This window comes from Sphaerodactylus townsendi, linkage group LG03 (genome assembly GCF_021028975.2).
Source record: "Sphaerodactylus townsendi isolate TG3544 linkage group LG03, MPM_Stown_v2.3, whole genome shotgun sequence".
Classification (NCBI taxonomy): domain Eukaryota; kingdom Metazoa; phylum Chordata; class Lepidosauria; order Squamata; family Sphaerodactylidae; genus Sphaerodactylus; species Sphaerodactylus townsendi.
Window position 1 is genome coordinate 150,206,399 of NC_059427.1, and position 16,732 is coordinate 150,223,130.

A 16,732-nucleotide genomic window follows, 5' to 3' on the forward strand; every position below is an offset into this window, starting at 1 on the left:
CTCCAGTGACCTTGCTATCTCCAGTGTTACGCCCATGCTATAGTCTTCATTGTTACTCATACTTCTATTCAGATGCCCTCAACTATTGACCTGGTTGCCTTCTTTGTTACTCACAGACAAGGTTTCTCCACCCACCCTGGACACTCCAACAGATATATACTCCACTTGCTTTCCCAACATCAGATCCTCTGAAGATGCCAGCCACAGATGCAGGCGAAACGTCAGGAGAGAATGCTGCTAGAACACGGCCATACAGCCCGGAAACCACACAGCACCCAAGTGATTCCGGCCGTGAAAGCCTTCGACAATATATCTATCTATTAATTAGATTTTTAAACTGCCCACCATTTTAACAACCGGTTCTGCCTGCTGAATCCAACCACTGGGCAGAGCCAACATTAGTTGGCTTCCTCTGGGGTTTAGGGTCAGTTGCACAGTGCACTAGCCCTTGGACATCTGGGGCTTTCTGATGGCAAGGGAGCTTCGGGGCTTTTCTGAGTTCTCTGCATTGCCAGAAAATCCTATTGGAGGGGTGTGTGTGTGTGTGTGTCCGCGCGCTGTACCAGCACTGTGTCCTGATACCTCCGCATTTGCATGGGGCTGTAAGAAGCTTACAAGATAATAACTGCAGATCCATTGAACACTTAATTATATGATTATAATTGTTTTTTTTTAGATTATTGTTATGTTTGTTTATGTCTATTTAGATTTCCTTCTTTTAGATCCCCCCCCCCCCCTTTCCTGTAATTTTATGCTGGCGGCAGCTTCTGCTGAAGCAAACGTTTTAAAGCTCTGCACAGCAATCAGATCTCCGATGGCCAGTCGGAAGTTATGCCTAGCAAAAGCCCCACCTAGCCCTGCCCACTTTCTAAAAACACTTGGCAAGGAAAGGTGTCACTGAGTAGCATGGCTCCTGGGCATCACGTTGGGAAACCCCTGCACTACACCCTTACTTTTCTAAAACATGGAAGTTGGGAGTTTGGACAACAGATAATTAAGATATTACCATAACAGGTCAATTTCATCTTTCAAAAAGGACGTGTAAAAAAAATACAAACATTTTGGAAAAAATTACATAAGAAAACTCAACAAATATTGAAATTAAAATTTGAAATGTTGCCAGAAGTCTATCTACTGACCCCATATGTCCCAAATAGGCCTCTGCGTTCTGCAGAGGCCAATTTGCTGGTAGTCCCCTGCCCCTCATCGATACGGCTGGCCTCTACCCGGGCCAGGGCCTTTACAGCCCTGGCCCCGTCCTGGTGGAATGCTTTACCATCTGCTGTCCGGGCCCTGCGGGACCTTGGTGAGTTCCGCAGGGCCTGTAAGACCGAGTTATTCCACCGGGCCTTTGGGGATGCCAGCCGCAGACTGCCTGCCCCCTCTGTAGCCCCCACGACAGTTTTACCATCTTCAACATTGCCTGATCGCTGATACCATCCATTTCTGGGCAATGCTGGCCCTCCTGGCCTTTGGGTTGGGCGCCATCTGTGCATGCCTCTGGGCATGTATTTTTATTTGTAATTTTTGGAATTGCTGCTATAATGTATTTTAATGTTTTATCGTTATATTGTATTTATGAGACCTTATATTGTATTTGTTTTATGTCTCATTGTACACCGCCCAGAGCCCTTCGGGGGTTGGGCGGTCTATTAAGTCTAATAAAATAATAATAATAATAATAATAATAATAATAATAATAATAATAATAATAATAATAATAATAATAATAATAATAATAATAATAATAATAATAATAATGATAAAAATCTATCTTGTCATTCAAAATTACTGACTTATATAGCTTCATCGGCCCACATGGAAATAGCCAAATATTGGAAACTACTGCAAATACCTACTCTCCAGGACTGGTATGTAAAACTATGGACCTACATGGACCTAGACTTGATGACGGGGAAATTGCAACTTAAGTACACTTATTGAAGGAATTCTTCAGGACCTCCTCTCAAGTACATTAAAGGATTGAGAGAGGGTTGTACCTTCCTCACTTTTGTAAACTGATTCTTTTTTACTCTTCCTGTTCTGTTAAAGCAGGGGTCCCCAAACTTTTAAAACAGGGGGCCAGTTCACTGCCCCTCAGACTGTTGGAGGGCCGGACTAAAAAAAACTATGAACAAATTCCTATGCACAAATGATTGTAAAATGTTTGATTTCACCTTTCAGCCTTTCTGTCATGGTCTATTTTTAGAACAGTGACCAAAGTATGTCAAGTACAGGGTGGGCTCCAAATATTGTTGGGGAGCCTGTGGAATACCTTCCCCTGTAAAAAAAAAAAAAGCAGAACTTTCCCAATGAAGCATTCCATCTAACCCAGGATCAGGTATCTTCCTGGGTTCTTCCTCCCTAGCAGCCAGCGAGCGATTCGCCAGCCTGGCTGATGCCAATGGGAGTGAGGCGGAACAGAAAGCCTGAGAGCAACACATGGAGTAGCCGAGAGGGAAGGGCGGAGCAGGCGTTGCCACATGTAAGGTTTCCAACTCTGGGTCAGAAAATGCATGGAGATTTGGGGGTGCCATCATGTAATTGCAATCAACGGCCGTTGGGGCCAGTTCCTCCTCTCCCTCGAGCCCCCACTGCACATGAATGGAGCCATCGCTGCCATGCCTGGCGGGCCGGATAAATGCCTTCAGGGGGCCACATTTGGCCCCCGGGCCTTAGTTTGGGGACCCCTGTGTTAAAGGAATGGAAACATTGTAAAAAGTTATTTTATTATAAACAATTAAGCTAGTATGTGTTATTCGGTTGGATTTCTGAGATGTATAACAACGATTGGTTGAAGCCTAAACTGATCAAGGTAAGTAGAGCTAACAGAGGACGACAATCCCCAAATAGGGGAAACCAATAAGTAAACCTCTTAACTCTGTTTTTTTTAAAACAACAAAATGCTATTATTCTTATGTTTGTGTATGCCATGTAAAATCTAATAAACATTATTGTTTTTTAAAAAAGGACTAAAAATCCCCTGTGGTGGTGGAGGGTGCAGTGGAGGACGAATGCAGATAAAATGGCCACCATATGGGCTGGACCAAGAAGATCTAGACTTGCCTGTCCACATAGGGGCTGCCCCAGTTTTGCTATGATTTTTCCCCCATCTCAAAAAGAATCATAACAAAACAGTTTGGGGAAAGAATGCACAAAAGATGAGGGAAATCTAGGAGGTGCACAGAAACACCACAATGCTGGGAGAAGCAAGGAAAATAAACCTACCGTATATACTCATGTATAAGTCGAATTTTTCAGCACATTTTTAATGCTGAAAAAGCTCCCCTCGACTTATATGTGGGTCATTAAAATTTTTGTGTGTTTTACTTTGCCGGTGAGCAGGGGGCGCAGTTTTTATGCTAGTGGCACCAAAATTTCAGGGTACCCTCAGAAGACACTCCTGATGATACCAGCCAAGTTTGGTAAAGTTTGGTTCAGGGGGTCCAAAGTTATGGACCCCCAAATGAGGTGCCCCCATTCCCCATTGTTTTCAATGGGAGCTATTAGTAGATGGGGCTACTCCATAACTTTGGACTCTCTGAACCAAACTTCACCAAACCTGGCTGGTCTCATCAGGAGAGTCTCTTTATGATACCAGCCAGGTTTGGTGAAGTTTGGGTCAGGGAATCCAAAGTTATTGACCCCCAAAGGGGATGCCCCATCCCCCATTGTTTACAATGGAAGCTAATAGTAGATTTTCCATTTCTGATAATATCCCTCTTAAAATCTAAGTTGGGTTACATTTGGACATACAGATGATGATGAGGAATCCAGTTTTGGAGGATTTTAAATGTGTTTTAGCTTGGTTGCTGGTTGAGCTAAGGTTTTTGTACTTTTAAAGTTATTGTTGATACCATATTGTTCTTGTTGACCCTCTTTTCCACTTACAGAGCCAGTTTACTGTTTAAAAACATTTAACCTACTGATGCCTCAACTGATGTCATTTTATTGGCATCTATTTTTATTTTTGAAATTTACCAGCAGCTGCTGCATTTCCCACCCTCGACTTATACGCGAGTCAATAAGTTTTCCCAGTTTTTTGTGGTAAACTTAGGTGCCTCGACTTATATGCGGGTCGACTTATACGCGAGTATATACGGTACTTCCCAACACCATCCAAGCTTTGGTGGGCCTGATGAGGGCAGGAAGCTAGGGTATAAATTTCGTAAATAAATACAAGCTTGTCAGGGACCCAAATGTAGGAGATGTCAGATCGTATCCCACACTCTGCAGGAACTGTGCATCCTGGCAACAGGATCTTCCTTACCAATCTGGCCAACAGTATAGGTCTTTCCTAGCCCCACTGTCTGGTCTCGGACGGTCCACTTCTGGAACAGCTGCTTGAACATGGCTGACTCTGATCCATCATGCGCAGTCTCTATGTTGGTGCTGTAAGGGTATCCTTGCATCTTCATGAATTCCTGTAGGGAACCAACAATGATTGCATGGTCTGCTGAAACAATGCATAGCGATTGTATCACAGAGAAGCATTCAAGAACATCCACATGTTGAGTTGTCCACATCATTTTTCTAACTGACAACAGCAGTGAAATATAGCTTGTTTGTTATCAAATACACACACTTTTTGAGCAGTAATGCAAAAAAAGTCCAAAACAAATCAGTTTAAGCAACTTTATTCATGCGAAAGGGCACAGTCATAGGCCCAGTGCTAGTCACTGAACAGTTTTGATCTCTGCAGATTGCAAAGGGGTGGCTGTGTTAGTTATCACAACAAAATTAAAACAAAAGTCCAGTGGCACTTAAAGACTAATGACACTTATTTCAATACTAGCAATAAAGCCCATTGTGGTGAAAAATACAACGGGCTCTAGAAAACAATGGCAGAGCTCAGTGGGTCCTGCTCAGAGGTGTTCCTCCCATTGGGCAAAGTGGTCAGTTGCCCAGGGCACCGCCTTGTGGGGGGTGCAAAAACTGCAGGTTCGTTCGTGGGATTTTTTTGTATTTTCAATGTTTTTCCATTTTTGGCCTGCAGAGAGTGCAGTTTTTAGAAGAAGAAGAAGAAGAGTTTGGATTTATATCCCCCCTTTCTCTCCTGCAGGAGACTCAAAGGGGCTGACAATCTCCTTGCCCTTCCCCCCTCACAACAAACACCCTGTGAGGTGGGTGGGCTGAGAGAGCTCCGTGGAGCCGTGACTAGCCCAAGGTCACCCAGCTGGCGTGTGTGGGAGTGTACAGGCTAATCTGAATTCCCCAGATAATCCTTCACAACTCAAGCGGCAGAGCTGGGAATCAAACCCAGTTCCTCCAGATTAGATACACAAGCTCTTAACCTCCTACGCCACTGCTGCTGCTGAAACCTCCTATGCCACTGCTGCTGAAAACAGTAAATAGGTAATACTGGTAGGTAATACGAGTGGAAGTAAAACACATACACACTTTGCCGTGTGAGACGTCAGGTGGGCTTCCTGAAAAGATGTTCTCTGTACTGATGTAAACCAAATGCTATGTAAAAGTGCTCTGACTAAAAGATATTGTATTGCAACCAAACTGTAACAAACTATGAGTTGTGCACGTAACTATATATGTGATACTTTGTTAATGTGTGTCTGTGTATGTGTTTTCTCTCTCAGTTAAGTAAAGTTCTCCTTATGTCTATGAACTTCTGAGGTAAAACAGCTGGCCTTTTGAGAGATAAACTATTCTAACTGGACGTGCCGCAGAATCCACATTTCTGCTCATTACTCTGCTTGACAGGATAGCCCCTTGGGGATTGGGTGGTATAAAAATCGGAGCCCCTTGGGGATAGGGCGGTATAAAAATCGAAAGAAAGAATAAATAAATAAATAAATAAATAAATAAATAAATAATCTATATATAAAAATCTATCAGTTCGTTTTCCTGCTGACAGGTAATCTCCCAAAATACTGGACCGATTGCTTTGAAATTTTCACACAACGTCGCATTCACGTACGGCCAGGTTTTCATACTGTTTCCACACCTGCTGTTGTGTACATGTCACAACTGTGCCAGTTATTGTGTACATGCCACATTTGTGACAGTTGGAACCACAGTTCTGTTCCGCAACACTGCCATCTGCTGGCCATCAAAGCAACACCCTCTGATACAAGGGAAACAACCATGCCTTCCTTGAAAACCACTGCCTTATGGAGTGAAAGGGATGGGGCGGGCTATCTGCACATGACCCACCCACCCTAGTGGAGGAAGGGGAAGGTGAGGGAGGGTCCAGGGGTTTGCTGGACCAAACGCTCTGAAATTTGAACACAACGTAGCTCATGCCTCCCAACGTGTCTTACGCTAGATAATTCACCTGCAAGGGAAGGGAGTGAGACAGGACCAGCCCACCTGGACATGGCCCACTCACCCTAGCAGAGGAAGGGGAACGTTAGAGAGGGACCTGCAGGGTTGCCATGCAAGGGAACGGGAGAGAGGGAGGGGAGCGAGGGGCCCCTTGCCTCTCCCCTCCCTTGCAATCATTGTGCAATGACACATGTTCGAACCGTTCGCTTCCCCTTTTCTTCCTTTTCCACTTCACCAGACTCAGCCACAGCAACGCGTGGCCTGGCATGCTAGTATATATATATAAATCTATCAGTGCGTTTTTCTACTGACAGGTAATCTCCCAAACTACTGGACCGATTGCTTTGAAATTTTCACACAATGTCACATTCGCGTGCGGCCAGGTTTCCATACTGTTTCCATACCTCCTGTTGTGTACATGTCACAACTGTGCCAGTTATTGTGTACATGCCACACCTGTGGCAGTTGGAACCACAGTTCTGTTCTGCAACAGCGCCATCTGCTGGCCATCAAAGCAACACCCTCTGATACAAGGGAAAACCGCTGCCATCTGGAGTGAAAGGGATGGGGTCTGCCATCTGGACATGGCCGACCCACCCTAGCGGAGGAAGGGGAAGGTAAGGGAGGGTCCGGGGGTTTGCTGGACCAAACGCTCTGAAATTTGAACACAACATAGCTCATGCCTCCCAGCATGTTTTAAGCTAGGTAATTCGCCTGCAAGGGAAGGGAGTGAAAGAGACAGGGTCCGCCACCTGGACATGGCCCACCCATCCTAGCAGAGGAAGAGGAACGTTAGGGAGGGACAGGACGGGGCGGGGTGCCATGCAAGGGAACGGGAGAGAGGGAGGGGAGTGATGGGTTCCTTGCCCCTCCCTTCCCTTGCAAGCATTGTGCAATGACACATGTTCGAACTGTTCGCTTCCCCTTTTCTTTCTTTTCCACTTCACCAGACTGAGCCACAGCAACGCGTGGCCGGGTCCGCTAGTATATTCTAAATATACCTGTTGCCCTTCAAACCTCACCATGGCTTGAGGCACCAAAGTGGTATCAGCCCAGGCCACAAACCTGTTTCCAAGATGTGGCCCACTTAGGTCACCTCGGGGGGGGGGGGGGGGCTGAATTTTTTCCTTTGTGGCTATAATTGCCAACCTCCAGGTGGGGTCTGGAGCTCTCCTGGAGGAAATGGCAGCCTCAGAGCATAGACACTATGACATCACATTCCCTCTGAGCTCCCTCCCCAAACTCTGCCCCTCTCCCCAGGCCCACCCCCGTGCTTATAAAAGCAAAGGAGCTGGGAGCTGGGGCAAGACCTGGGGGGTGGGGCCCCACCCCTCTGAGCCCCGCCCCCTGGCATAGAGGGGGGCGTTCAGGGAATGGTGCCATTTTCCCACCACACTCCTCTGGTAGTTAGACTATGAAATTGGCTCAAATGCAATTAACAGTAAATCTTTAAAAATGATATTTATACTTCCCACTCCCTGGCATTCTGAGCATTTTCCATACAAATACATTCAAACCACAATCAAAACCAATTTTAAAAGAATAAAACAAGATTTGGTTGGATGTTCATGCCATACCAAGGCCTTCGACATGGCTGTTTGCTTCTCCACTTTAGTGGCACCTTTCCCCTTCCATACATAGATTTTCATACCACCATGATCCAGAATGTAACAGTCCTGTGGGGGAAAAGGAGGAAATGACAGTATGAATAGCCTCCCATAGTCCCTAACTGGCTTCATAGTATGCTCCCCCGGGGAACAGGTGAAAATGAGGAAATCCTTTATTGTATTGTCGAAGGCTTTCACATGAAAAATCAGCAATAGCAGAACACATGATAAACCAACCTGGACATAGAATATTATTTGAAAAAACAGAAATTCTGGACCACTCTGAAAGCCACTACGTCAGACTACACAGAGAAGCCATTGAAATCCATAAGCACATGGACAATTTTAAGAGGAAGGAAGAAACTATGAAAATGAACAGAACTTGGCTGCCAGTGTTGAAAAATACTAGAGTCAAGACAGTGTCTAACCAGCTCCACACAAACACAGGATGACCACAGACAAAAGAAACAAAGGCCAGGATACTTCTATTCAGATGCTCCCACCTTGTTATCTCCTTGTTATCTCCATTGACACTCCCATGCTATAGTCTTCATTGTTACTCATACTTCTATTCAGATGCCCTCAACTATTGACCTGGTTGCCTTCTTTGTTACTCACAGACTATGTTTCTCCACCCACCCTGGACACTCCAACAGATATATATACTCCACTTGCTTTCCCAACATCAGATCCTCTGAAGATGCCAGCCACAGATGCAGGCGAAACGTCAGGAGAGAATGCTGCTAGAACACGGCCAGACAGCCCGGAAACCACACAGCACCCAAGAAATCCTTTATTTGTTCCCTCCCTTTTAAGCATCCGTTTAGGTAAGATGAGAAGATACTTCACACAAAACATATTGCTGGGAGGGCTATCTAATCTGATGCTGCCATGAAGATATTTAGCCTGGAAACTAACTGGCCCATTCCACAAAGACCATTTAAAACCTCTTGCAGTCATTTAAAAAATAATAGTTTTGGCTTTTGAATTCTGCACAGTGCAGGAAAATAAACCACGTCAGGCTTTTCCTCCCCACCTGCTGCCTGACTGAAGTTTGTTGATCTCCTTTTTAAAGTGATGCCTATCATTTGGTGCTGATGCAGAGATTCCCTGTGTTGTCACTGTTAGCACTGAAAGTATAATTGCATTTAATCACATTTAGTCATATTTAGTGGCATTTATTACTCACTTATATTCAATAATTATGATATGCTTATTCCTATGTTATACTAGCTATTTTGAGTTGCTCATTGTGGAAAGGCCTTCAGCTCTCAACTTGAGCTGGATGGCGGAGAGCTAGACAACATGGATGTCTACACTTTCTGCTGATTCAGCAGACTCTAAAGGCATAGGTAAAACATAGCCTAAAAGAAGCCCCTAACACATAACAAAAGGAGGCCTTTAAGGGTACACCAGCCAAAGTGTTCAGCAGTAAATCCTCCTGACTGAACCAAGGTCGGAGAAAGGGAACTAAGTTAAAGGGGACACATATTATTAGTTAGGAATACACTTGCCTCTCTCAGTGCATTCCTCCTGTCAGATTCTGTGTTTTACCATCCATCTAAGAGGGTGAAGGTAGGGGCACTGGGATGGTGCCGAGGGTCGAGAAGTTTCGAGAGAAAGTTGTTTTAATAAAGTGGAAAATTGTTTAAGGATTGTCCTGTAATTGACCCTGAGGTGTCAAGAATTCTGTGATGTATCGGAATTTAATGACTTAGCATGTGATACTTTTCTATAAAAGGGACGGTCCCCAAAGCCGAAGTTGAGTCTTTCCTCCCAGAGTGCTATTGCAACCTGTTCCTTTCTAATAAACTTACTAACTAACCGCATCACCCCGTATGTCCCTGCACGGCCTCTCCGTTCGGTTGAGGCCAATTTACTGGTGGTCCCTGGCCCCTCAATGATGCGGCTGGCCTCCACGCGGGCCAGGGCCTTTACGGCTCTGGCCCCGGCCTGGTGGAACGCTCTCCCTCCAGCGGTCCGGGCCCTGCGGGACCTCAGTGAGTTCCGCAGGGCCTGTAAGACGGAGCTGTTCCACCGGGCCTTTGGAGGCACTGGCCGCTGATGTGGTGCCCCCCATCCTGGCCCTCCTGGCCCTCGTCCGACCCTGACATCTGGGTCGTTTGCCAACCAATGAGACCACTATGCCTCCCTCTGGGGGGTGGGGTGGGGGTGGGGAGGGAATTTTAAAATTAAGCTGCTGGACGCCACTTGTATTCCTATTTCTTTGTTAAATATTGTTCGCTGCTGTTAACGTTTTAATTCTGTGTTGTTGCTTTTACCTGCTGTACACCGCCCAGAGCCCTTCGGGGATGGGGCGGTATAAAAGCCTCATAAAATAAATAAATAAATAAATAACTTCTTGAAATCATTTTCTTTGTCTGTCTCTTTGATTCTCTAAATCTGAATTGGGTAACTTATCCTGTTCCCTCTATCTGGGGTAACATCACCACTTGCTGAAGGTTTCCCACAGAGGTTTCCTCTGCTTCACCCGTGAAAAAATGGTAGGATCCAATTCACAGCGGCTGTGGAACCCACCCAAATTTGTTCTCCCTGATGGCCTATTCTGCTACCACCACAAACCAGAATGTGGGGGAACCAGAAGAAAGACACAGGTTTTCATTGCAATGACAAACTTATATCTGTTTTTATATAAGATTAATTGCTACAGCTCTTCTCACCCTCAGAGTTGTAACTTGGTAAAGCTCCAGTCTGCGAGAGATCCTTAGTCCTCTCAGGAAACTACGCTTCCCAGTTTTCTTTAGGAGAGAGACTATTTAATTCTCTAACGTAAGAACATAAGAACATGAGAACAAGCCAGCTGGATCAGACCAGAGTCCATCTAGTCCAGCTCTCTGCTACTTGCAGTGGCCCACCAGGTGCCTTTGGGAGCTCACATGCAGGAGGTGAAAGCAATGGCCTTCTGCGGCTGTTGCTCCCGAGCACCTGGTCTGTTAAGGCATTTGCAATCTCAGATCAAAGAGGATCAAGATTGGTAGCCATAAATCGACTTCTCCTCCATAAATCTGTCCAAGCCCCTTTTAAAGCTATCCAGGTGAGTGGCCATCACCACCTCCTGTGGCAGCATATTCCAAACACCAATCACACGTTGCGTGAAGAAGTGTTTCCTTTTATTAGTCCTAATTCTTCCCCCCAGCATTTTCAATGAATGTCCCCTGGTTCTAGTATTGTGAGAAAGAGAGAAAAATTTCTCTCTGTCAACATTTTCTACCCCATGCATAATTTTGTAGACTTCAATCATATCCCCCCTCAGCCGTCTCCTCTCAAAACTAAAGAGTCCCAAATGCTGCAGCCTCTCCTCATAGGGAAGGTGCTCCAGTCCCTCAATCATCCTTGTTGCCCTTCTCTGCACTTTTTCTATCTCCTCAATATCCTTTTTGAGATGCGGCGACCAGAACTGGACACAGTACTCCAAGTGCGGTCGCACCACTGCTTTCTATAAGGGCATGACAATCTTTGCAGTTTTATTCTCAATTCCTTTCCTAACGATCCCCAGCATAGAGTTTGCCTTTTTCACAGCTGATTTTCACAACGTAGACATGGCAAAAAATGATGCGTGCAAAATATGTGTCATAACATCCATTAATCAATTCCACGGATTGCAAATACACTCAGAATCGGAGCTCATGGCTGTGATTCACAAGGCAGTCGTTCTGTGGCACTCCCACAATTAAGACAGTTAGACATGCCGAGGAGACTCCTAAAATAGCTTCATCTCTATCTTGAGCTTACATCACTGTTCAACATCTCCTGAACGAGGGGCCGTCTGGCTTCTTCGGTGACCTGCATTTTCCCTTCAGAGTCTGAGACACTAGACAAAAATAGAGAAAGAAGTAGATTCATGTCATGCTTTGGGGTATTTGAACAACATTTTTAGAATTTTAGAACTGGCCATTGTGGTAAGAAGGCTCTCCGGAAGCAGATGTTAATTTGCGGGGGAGGGGGTCAGTTTGACTCTCCATGGCTCATACAAAAGGTAGTTTATAGATGCCCCGCACTCCCTCATCATCCGTTCCAACATTATTTTAAACTTTTTCAGAATTTCTTTTAATTGAGCCATGAGTGGTTAAATGGGGGAAGTTCCCTGAAGTTTCTTTTTAAGAACAGAAGAACATAAGAACTAGCCTGCTGGATCAGACCAGAGTCCATCTAGTCCAGCATTCTGCTACTCGCAGTGGCCCACCAGGTGCCTTTGGGAGCTCACATGCAGGATGTGAAAGCAATGGCCTTCTGCTGCTGCTGCTGCTCCTGAGCACCTGGTCTGCTAAGGCATTTACAATCTGAGATCAAGGAGGATCAGGATTGGTAGCCATAGATTGACTTCTCCTCCATAAATCTGTCCAAGCCCCTTTTAAAGCTATCCAGGTTAGTGGCCATCACCACCTCCTGTGGCAGCATATTCCAAACACTAATCACACGTTGCGTGAAGAAGTGTTTCCTTTTATTAGTCCTAATTCTCCCCCCCAGCATTTTCAATGTATGCCCCCTGGTTCTAGTATTGTGAGAAAGAGAGAAAAATTTCTCTCTGTCAACATTTTCTACCCCATGCATAATTTTGTAGACTTCAATCATATCCCCCCTCAGCCGCCTCCTCTCCAAACTAAAGAGTCCCAAACGCTGCAGCCTCTCCTCATAGGGAAGGTGCTCCAGTCCCTCAATCATCCTTGTTGCCCTTCTCTGCACTTTTTCTATCTCCTCAATATCCTTTTTGAGATGCGGCGACCAGAACTGGACACAGTACTCCAAGTGCGGTCGCACCACTGCTTTCTATAAGGACATGACAATCCTTGCAGTTTTATTATCAACTCCTTTCCTAATTATCCCCAGGATAGAGTTTGCCTTTTTCACAGCTGCCATGCATTGAGTTGACATTCCCATGGAACTATCAACTAAGATGCCTAAATCCCTTTCCTGGTCTGTGACTGATAGCACAGTGACTGTAACATGAAGTGATGACTTGTATGGGTAAAGTCGGCCTCCTAAATCAAAGTCTGCACACCACATTTTAATTGCCACCTCACACCACGTCATTCGCTGTGTGGTTGTACTCTCAGCTGCGAGTCTTGAAGTAGTACATCCACTGAATGACCAGCACATGTGTGTGTGAATCAGCCGTTCAAGACTTGCCACCCAGGGGAGATATCATCCAATATCTTGTACTATATACTCGATAGACACGGACCCTCGCCCCTGCCCCACTTCAATGAGGGGGAGTCTCTCCTGATTCTTATTTAAGAACAGATCTGTCAGGAGACTTCATCCAAACAGTTACTACCAATCGAGGAAACGTCTGCAGTCATTAAAGAAACTGAGCATTCTTTTGTTTTGTTTTGTTTTACAATTAAAATTTTGTGGAGAGCCACTTCCGGAAGGCCTCAGGTGTGAACTAGAGCTGCCTTAGCTCCTAGCAAGATTATTCAGGAATTCCTGAAGGTAGTACTGTAGAATTTGGATTGTGTGGGTTGATCTGTGAAGGGGACTGATAGGATTGCCAGGTCCCCCTGCTTACTGGTCGGGGAAAGTGGAGGGGGGCGGGGAGGATTGCCAGACCCAGTTTGGGAAACTCTTGGAGGTTTGGAGATGGAATCTGGGAAGGAGAGACACCACCGTGGGGTACAAGGCCATAGAAGCCACTTTCCAAAGCATCCATTTTCTTTAAGGAAACTGATCTCAGTAGTTCTGGGGGAACCCCAGGTCCCCCGGAGGCTAATTCTGGGGGAACCCCAGGTCCCCCCGGAGGCTAATTCTGGGGGAACCCCAGGTCCCCCCGGAGGCTAATTCTGGGGGAACCCCAGGTCCCCCGGAGGCTAATTCTGGGGGGACCCCAGGTCCCCCCCGGAGGCTAATTCTGGGGGAACCCCAGGTCCCCCCGGAGGCTAATTCTGGGGGAACCCCAGGTCCTACCTGGAGGCTAGCTAGCATCCCATGAACATCTGAAGCGCCAGAGTTGGACACCCCTGCCCTAGAGTTTGGTGAGTGTATCGTCCTGCCCTGTATCAAGCAGAGGGGAGATGTCTGGTGGCCAGCTGGCTGTTACTTTGCTGGTTAGACCAGCTCCATGCCCAAATCTGCAGGCTTTTCCCAACCCAGACGCGCCAGCCCTCTCTTGTGCACCCGGTAAAGACTTCTCCACAGACCGATAGAGAGAGATGCTGGTTCGCTGCTGCTGCTCCACTGCTTCATCGGAAATGGCAGGGTTGAGTTCTTGCAACCTCTCTCCAAGTTCACTCTCCAAAACCTTCATCAAGTCCTGACTGGCCTCTTCCTCGTCGCCTTCCACCACCCCGATCTCTGTCCGGCCCCCACGTTCTCGATCCCGGATATCTTTAGCAAGGAGCATACCCTAGGGAAGACATTGCCTATAGATTAGCACGGTTGGTTCAAAACTTTCTTTTCTGTCTTCTCAGACCTCCATTTGGAGGGACGCATTGTTGCGACAAATGGCTTCAATTCCCTCCCTGGTTCCTCAACCCAGTAGATTTCAAACACAACCCATTTGTTTAGAAGATCCTGCCTTACCTCTTTTGTCAAGGCAATTTACACGTTTCAGTTAAAACGTTACAATTTTAAAACAAACAAAACTGACTGGTAATCCCCCTCACACAAAAAAAATGTGTCTGTAGTTTATACCCTATTAAAAGCCCAAGCAAACAAAATGGTGGCACTTCCCTCATCTCCTCAGAGGTGAAAAGGAATGGGATCTGGTTAATGCCTGGACAGCTTCCTTAAGTTGCAGGAATAGCCAGCATAGGGCAGCCTAAGGCTCATAGTTGGTGCATCAGGACAGAAGAGAGGAGATTGTCCTTTAGATTTTAGAAGGGATCATGGAGTCATCTACTTCTCAACCACTGTGACATATGCTCCTCGTTGACACCCAGAGGCGTACCTGGGGTAAATGGCGCCCAGAGACAAATTGTCTCCAGGACGCCTTCCAGGCTCTGCCCCGCTCCGCCCCCCCACTGCCCTCGACCCCACCCATGTCACCATGGACATGGGCAAGGGGTGGGACTTCCTGCTCCCCAAGCCCCACCCCCGGCCTCAGTGCTTATAAAAGAAGGTCTCCGAGGCCAGGACTGCAGTCTCTTCTGGCCTGCCCGGAGACTGCAGGCTGCAGACTGCAGGCTGCCAGCTGGGAGCCCAGCCGGCAGGGGTGGAAGGGAGGGGGGTCCAGGGCAGGGTTGAGGGGGCTTGGAGGCAGCAGGAAGTCCTGCCGTCTCGTCGTTTTTGCGTGCCTCAGATGGGGTCGAGGCACGCGAAAATGACGAGACAGCAGGACTTCTTGGTCACGTGGGGGGCTGATTTTGCGCCCCCACGTGACCAGAAGAGTGGCGCCCGGGGACAAGGGGTACCCCTTATCCCTAGGCAGATACGCCACTGTTGACACCAACTCATAGTCTGTCCTAAAGACACCTTGACCCCAAGGGCCATCTCTTGCCTTTTCAGCTGATTTACTTTGTGCTCTGATTGGGACATGAATAATCTTTGTCATCCAATTTCCTTTTCACGAATTACATTGGGTTAGGGTTCATCCCCCCTCCCCCTTTCTCATGGAGTTCCTAATGAAAAGAAATGCTAGTTTTAGTATCAACATTTTAAAATATATGATACAGGGCTCTTCCCTCTGATATATGATACAGGGCTCTTCACTAGCTTCAGTTCAGCCTCGATTGCTAGAACGGTATTTGTTTTACAAAAATATATATTTTTTATCATTTAGCCTTTATTTGGCATAAACAGTATAAAATCACATCTAAATCGCATCAAAGTACAAACTTGCAACATATAACAAATTAAGTTGATTCATACATACTGTTGCTTGTGGGATATTTCCAGCAGAAAGTTCGTAGCCATTTCATAGAATGTAGCATCCAAATTATTTAATAAGAACAATAGTCTGCTTAGTTCGTCCAGCTCGCTAGGTATCATAGAAAGCAACCTAGAGTATTTGACTCTAATACTTGCCGATTTAGGACGACGGAATAATTGGTGAGTTAATGTTTCTAATTGATTTGCACCACATGAACACCCCCTTTTGCACATTTCTAGGTTGTTATATCTACCTCGTAGTATGGCGGAAGGGAAAACATGGAAGTGAGCGAGTGAAAAAACTCTTCTCTGATCTGATATTTTTCAGGGGGCCGAAGAACAGATTCTGTGTATTGTCATAGGCTTTCACAACCGCACACCCCAGAAAACCCACAACAGCCGACAGATTCTGTATTTGTGCAGCAAACCAAAGCACCAAACACATTCAAGTTTAGGTTGGGTGTTTTTGGTATGTTTTTTGGAGTGCCTAGAACGGATTCATTGGATTTACATTGATTCCTATGGAAAAATGTGCCTCGGTTCTCATCAGTTTCAGTTTTCATCGATTCTTTTTGGACGGATGACCAACGAAAACCGAGGTTCCGCTGTATGTTAAATTTTCCTGTCGAGAAACTGAGGGCAGCTTCACCTGTGACATTAAGATGTCTGACTGTGGAGGGGGCACAACCTTGTCAACTTGTCTTCCTTGAAAACTGGGCACACGCCCATTTTGCTGGGTATGTTTTTAGAAGCCACTGGACACTGTAGTTTTCAAATTTGTAGATGCATGTAAAGAGCCATTCAAGAAGCAGCTGACTTAGGGCAACCAAATATGGTTTCCAAGGCAAGAGAACAGAGGTGGTTTGCCCTTGCCTCCCTCTGCATAACAACCTTGGGTTTCCTTGGCGGTCTCCCATACAAGTACTAAAACCAGGTTTAAACCAGGTTTAAAACAAGTTTAAGCCCTGACCAAGACGGCCCCAGGTTTACAAGTATTGAAACCAGGTTTAAAACAG

At 46.0% G+C, this 16,732-nt stretch overlaps 1 protein-coding gene across 1 annotated transcript in view; it reads right to left on the reverse strand.

The window, feature by feature from the left end:
• Positions 1-2,029: 2,029 nt before the first annotated feature.
• Positions 2,030-16,732, reverse strand: part of LOC125427925 (advillin-like) — a 23,389-nt gene continuing 8,686 nt past the window's right edge. Inside the window, exons 4-8 of the mRNA XM_048487493.1 lie at positions 14,048-14,253; positions 11,643-11,721; positions 7,860-7,958; positions 4,271-4,424; positions 2,030-2,043 (exon numbers count right to left, since the gene is read on the reverse strand). Of these exons, the coding sequence (XP_048343450.1) occupies positions 2,030-2,043; positions 4,271-4,424; positions 7,860-7,958; positions 11,643-11,721; positions 14,048-14,253 (552 nt within the window). The remainder of the gene's footprint in view (positions 2,044-4,270; positions 4,425-7,859; positions 7,959-11,642; positions 11,722-14,047; positions 14,254-16,732) is intronic.